The 5622-nt window shown below is 42.8% G+C and overlaps 1 protein-coding gene across 1 annotated transcript in view; it reads left to right on the forward strand.

Moving 5' to 3' along the window:
• The window catches only part of LOC118341390 (alpha-actinin-4-like), a 56832-nt gene that overhangs the window by 48307 nt on the left and 2903 nt on the right, over window positions 1-5622 (forward strand). Inside the window, exons 17-22 of the mRNA XM_035679637.1 lie at window positions 24-158; window positions 687-866; window positions 1250-1396; window positions 3376-3456; window positions 4780-4845; window positions 5453-5611. Of these exons, the coding sequence (XP_035535530.1) occupies window positions 24-158; window positions 687-866; window positions 1250-1396; window positions 3376-3456; window positions 4780-4845; window positions 5453-5611 (768 nt within the window). The remainder of the gene's footprint in view (window positions 1-23; window positions 159-686; window positions 867-1249; window positions 1397-3375; window positions 3457-4779; window positions 4846-5452; window positions 5612-5622) is intronic.

A 5622-nucleotide genomic window follows, 5' to 3' on the forward strand; every position in this document is an offset into this window, starting at 1 on the left:
GTGTGTGTGTGTGTGTTTTGCAGGCGATGGACATGGTGCCGCTGCGTGACAACGCCCTGCAGGATGAGCTTAACAAGCAGAACTCCAACGACACACTGAGAGCCAAGTTCGCCACTCAGGCCAACACGGTCGGCGCCTATATACAGGCCAAAATGGAGGTAAGGGATTATCCCACACAGTCCAAGTGGTCACCATTGTGTTGAAGCGGTTAATCTTTGCACAGCTGTGTGCAGTTTGTCACAGTTTTCAGGCCAACATTGTAAAACAATGAGCTCATAGAGTCGACAGGGTTTAGGAGCTTTGATGGTGGGAATGTTCATGCTCTCAGTGTGGAACGACGCAAATCTTCAGAGTTTCAGATAGGTGAACTCATTTGAGCTGGTTTCTAATTCAGCCGTTTTATATTCTTAATTTAATCGCTATGTTCATTCATGATCACTGAGAGTCTTCTGAAGGTTTCACACTGTGATGCTTGCAGTGTGTCCGGAGTCTTAAAAAGTCTAAAATTCGATAATCAGATCATCATCATCAATCATCATCTTAAATATGATTTTGACTGGTCTTTAAACCGAATGGATTAATGAAGTTAGCATTACTTTTATAAACCCTGTACTTGTTTCTGAAATGTATAAACTACACTTGTAGGATTAACAGGATGGTAAACGCTGTGTGTTTGTGCTCGGCAGGAAATCGGCAGGATATCCATTGAGATGAACGGCACTCTGGAGGACCAGCTGACCAACCTGAGGGAGTACCAGAAGACCATCATGTCTTACATGCCCGAAATTAACACGCTGGAGGGATACCACCAGCTCATCCAGGAGGCCCTCATCTTCGACAACCAGTACACATCCTACACAATGGAGGTAACACACACGTCTTAAGCATTTTTACTGGTAATGCCCAAAAAACAATTCAGTTCCACAGACAAAAATGAATGTTTGCAAGTCCAATAAAGTTCATGAAGTCCTACGTTTATTTTGTTTTTCGTTCTAGCTACATGTTGGACAGAAGAAAGCCATTTAAAGACAATTAGAAACTGAGTGTACAAAAGTATTTTTTTTATAAGTTCTGTTGAGAATTACAACACAAAGATTGTTTTATGAACAAGCACATGGAATTAATCAGAATGCTTTCTCTCTTTACTGAAAGATGCTGTGTAACACGTTTCCTCCCCTTGACTTTTTCTCTTCCATTCCCCGCCTCCCTCGCTTCCTCCTCTCTGTGTCCCCGCTTTCCCTCCCTGCAGCACCTCCGTGTGGGTTGGGAGCAGCTGCTGACCACCATCGCCAGAACCATCAATGAGGTGGAGAACCAGATCCTGACGCGTGACGCTAAGGGCATCAGCCAGGAGCAGCTCCAGGAGTACCGCGCCTCCTTCAACCACTTTGACAAGGTCAGGGGCCCGAGCTCTGCGCTCACGGCTTGTTTGTTACACTGGCTGTGTACTTTTTATACTGACTATGTCACAAGTTGCTGTCAGGAGTTTCAGTGCTTGGGTTGGGAGCTAAGTAGACTTATTATAGTTTTGCATTTTTATGTTTATTTAGTTCTAAATTTTAGTTTTCAGTTTAGTTTCAGTGAGTTTCCAGAGAGGTTTTATTATAATATGGGGGGGATTGGTTGAGATTTAAGTTCAGAATAGGTATTATTACAATTCAAACAGACACTTTGTGAATGCAGTTAACTCAGTCCCAGTCTCAATAAACCACCAATGCAATAAGTACACAATATAATTTCAGTTAGTTTTTATTTTAGTTCACTAAATGTTTTATATTATAGTATTATATTAAAGTCAGAAGCACACTGTGTTTTTTTACCATTACATACAGCATGAACCTGGCATAGAGCAGTACATATTTAGTCATGCTTGTCACTTCTTCAGTAAATGCACAGATACGTGCCAACATATGCACCATAACACGCAAGGAAAAGACCACCTTTAGTGCTCAACCCAAATACTTAATTTTTTTATTACTTTATCATTCATGGCATATACAGTATACATTGGTTTATATAGTATTACTGTTGTAAATTATTTGATTGTTTCTGCACTGATGTATAACATGACTGAATGAATGTTTAGACCTTACAAGGGGGTGAGAGAGGAGCCAAACGTGTGAGTATTCATCGTGCTGTTTTCCACAGGCGAGCACATGTTGGGAGGAGGTTGTGTTCAGGTGTTAGCAGAGCAGAGAGTATATCGGTGTACACAGGATCTACTGGTGACTGACTTTTATTTTAGCTGACAGCTGAGAATGACTACATGATTCAGAACAACAACATTTTTTTTGTAAATCTGTTGTAGGTTAAGTATGTTGTGCTTTGCCTTGTGCACAATGTTTTTCAGTGAGAAATTCCCCCTGGTTATGCAAACTCACACTTTGATCTGAATATGAATTCATCTGCATGTTAACGGCAGTTGACATTTTATTTGTAGTTTAGGACGACCAACGCTTCGTTGGATGTAAAAAGCACAATATGTCTCCAAACGTCTGTGTGTTGTGCTCGCTGTCAGTCAGACCTGATTATTTAGAGCCTCTTGAACCTCATAAGGATGAGACGGACACCATCATCGCTCACCATATCACACCACTGTGTGTGTGTGTGTGTGTGTGTGTGTCACTGTGTGTCACTGATTCATGCTATTGTCTGACACAGTGCTTCATAAACACTCCAGGACTCTGCCCCTCATCCCTGTGGTCTCTCACCCATCCAGCTGTGTGTGTTCACTCAAAGGTCTTTTATCACAGTAGCGTGTCTGAGCACGCAACACATCTTGTGTTCTTTCACAACACTAGAACCTTTTGAAAATCTCCACACGTTACGTTATGTCTTCTTTTGCCCAAAGATATTCAGTGTCCTGTCACTGAGCACTAAAGAAACCAGAAAATAGAGAAGTTGAAATTAGAGAATTTGGACCTTTTTTGCACGTCTGCACTACACAGATATTTGGTGCTTGAATGTTTCAGCTTTCAGAAATATTCATGTGGAGCCAGTGTTAAAATGCTGAATGTATTAACTTCTGTGTTATTGATCAGAAAAACTAGAGTTTAATTTAATGTAAATGTTTCTGAAAACACATTTGAATGCATTTTTATAAATAATTCGAGATGTGTTGCCTCATACACAGATTGTTGGGTGTGTAAGGTCTTCCCGGGTCCTTCAAGGCCACCTGTTGAGCTGTGTGTGTTTACATTGTCTAAACATCCGTGAATTGTCTGTCTGTCTGTCTGTCTGTCCCTCCATCCTCCATGTGTTCATCTCCTTGCATGCTGTGGATTGCATGGTCACCATCCGCCACCGTCCCCTGTGTTGCGATCGGTTCATCCTCGTGACGTGGCGCTCTGTCATTTGGTGTTTGGCCGATCTCAGGACCACAGCGGGGCCCTGATGGCCGAGGAGTTCAAGGCCTGTTTGATCAGTCTGGGCTACGATGTGGAGAACGACAAGCAGGTAGGAGCTCCAGGACAGCTCGGAGGGAAAGGTGGTGTTTGTCAGGCCTCTGAGCAGGAGAGCAGAGCCGAGATCACTGCCAGTCACAGTCAGCCCGTCACAATCTGCCTAAAGCTACTGAGATTTATATTGATATATAAATCATCAGCTACTATTGATTGTTTAATCTCTTACATGGATGATGTAGAAAATGCCTTCATGCACTACCGCTTCCACTGTGGGGCGCCAAAGTCAGACATCTTCAACAGACTAACTTAAAATCATGTATCAGTGAAAAATGTTTAACATTATATATATATTTAATAATTTACAAATCATTGTAGCACCTGGTTTTTGCCATTTAAATGAAAAATGTGTTCAGGAAGGTCTTTTAAAAATGTCCAATATCACCTGGAAAAGTTCTTTCTTATAAAGATTGTGTTATTTAATACAGTTAAACTTGAATTCATGTAGGCTGTTTCTGGGTACATCATTAACAGTTTGTTCCACCACATTTTGAATTATTTGTCTCTAAATTCACCTTGAACGCAGCTTTCAAATGGAAACAAGAAAATTAATCTTTATTTAATGAGGCAGGCTCGTTGAGATTAAGATCTCCTGAAATCTCTGTTTTCAAAAGCAAGACAAAACAGCTGTGTTGTAGATAAAATTGGGTTACCGATTTTCAGATTAAAAAAAACAATTCCCAGGCAAAATGGTTCATTTCAGTCATAAAGGAAATCTCCACTTTGCCAAAAGACAACCAGGAGGACATTAATTCTGTCTGAATGTATGCTAGAAATGATCGTTTTGGTGCCTTCCTGCATGCACAGCAGTCATTACATCACCATTTCCCTGCTGTATTTAGATTATAGATGATGCTAATCCGACAAACTTAGTACTGAATATTCTGTTGTGAAGCCAGTTGTTATAAGAACGGTTGAGTGATCAGTCCGCGCTCCTGCTCGAGGCTCTCATAAGCTCCGAGGTCAGACAGGGTTCAGTCCGTCGGCATGGAGAGCAGTGAGGTGTTTGGTCTCTGTTTGTCCACCGGGGGTCTCTGTTGCTTTGTGCTGCTTCAGCTCGAACAGGCTCCCTCTCACTCTCTGAGCAGACCCCGCCCCTCGTCCGTCTGTCTGTCAGGTTTCAGTTTGCTCCGAGACTTTCGCTGTTAACTGTTTGTGCTTTTTTATCTTTTTTTCACCTCCCCGAACATCAATCACTTTCTATCTGTATTTCTGTTCATCACTCCTCCTTCCCTCGGCTCCTTTCCTTTCCATCTCTGTCTTCTCATCCTTGTCAACTCTCCCCCCCCCGTCTTTGCTGTGCTGTGGCGGCCCACAGAAGCGATCAGGACAGATGGTCTCAGATGATTTCCGGGCTCTACTCATTTCTACAGGAAACAGCCTGGTACTGCTGCTGGCATGGTGCTCTCACAGGGTGTCTGCGGGTCCAACAGCACCCTAATTCAATTTAGTCTGCCAGATTCGAAGCCTTAAATGGCTTGCATATGGAAGAATTGTCATACCATGTTTCAATGCAACCAGAATTTTTCACAGTCTTTGCTTGACTGATAACAACACAAAAAACATGTGACTCAAAAGTTGAGTTTCCAGCGTATTCTGGTGTTAGTGTAATGTCTTATCTGACCTGACACCTGCAGACACCCTGCTCTTCCTCCCTGATCCTCTCGCTGCTCGTCTTATGTTGTCCAATCTGTGTCGCTTTCGTACTTGCTGCACTTCTGCCCCAGTAGGTGATACAGATAAACCATCCAATTTAACTGTTTGTCCTCTGTGTCCTGTCTGTGTTTCCCATTGATATTAACCAGTGTTATATATATATATGCATGTCAAAGTGTGAAATATAAAATATTGGGACCGGCTCGGTCTATATCCCGGTGGTCCTGATGTTTTACACACTTTTAAGAACTGTGTGTCACGTTCTGTGTGTGTCTGCATGTCTGAGTACTAAGTGCTGTCTCTGCTGGGTTAACCTGTTGATTCTCGGTTGCCAGGGCGACAGCGAGTTTTCTCGCATCATGGGCATAGTAGACCCCAACGGCAGCGGCGCCGTCACCTTCCAGGCCTTTATTGACTTCATGTCCAGGGAAACGACCGACACGGACACAGCAGACCAGGTCATCGCCTCCTTCAAGATCCTGGCCGCTGATAAGGTGAGTGTGTG

Source organism: Morone saxatilis, unplaced genomic scaffold, assembly GCF_004916995.1.
Source record: "Morone saxatilis isolate NCDOM2014 unplaced genomic scaffold, NCSU_SB_2.0 Contig8, whole genome shotgun sequence".
In the NCBI taxonomy this organism is placed as follows: domain Eukaryota; kingdom Metazoa; phylum Chordata; class Actinopteri; family Moronidae; genus Morone; species Morone saxatilis.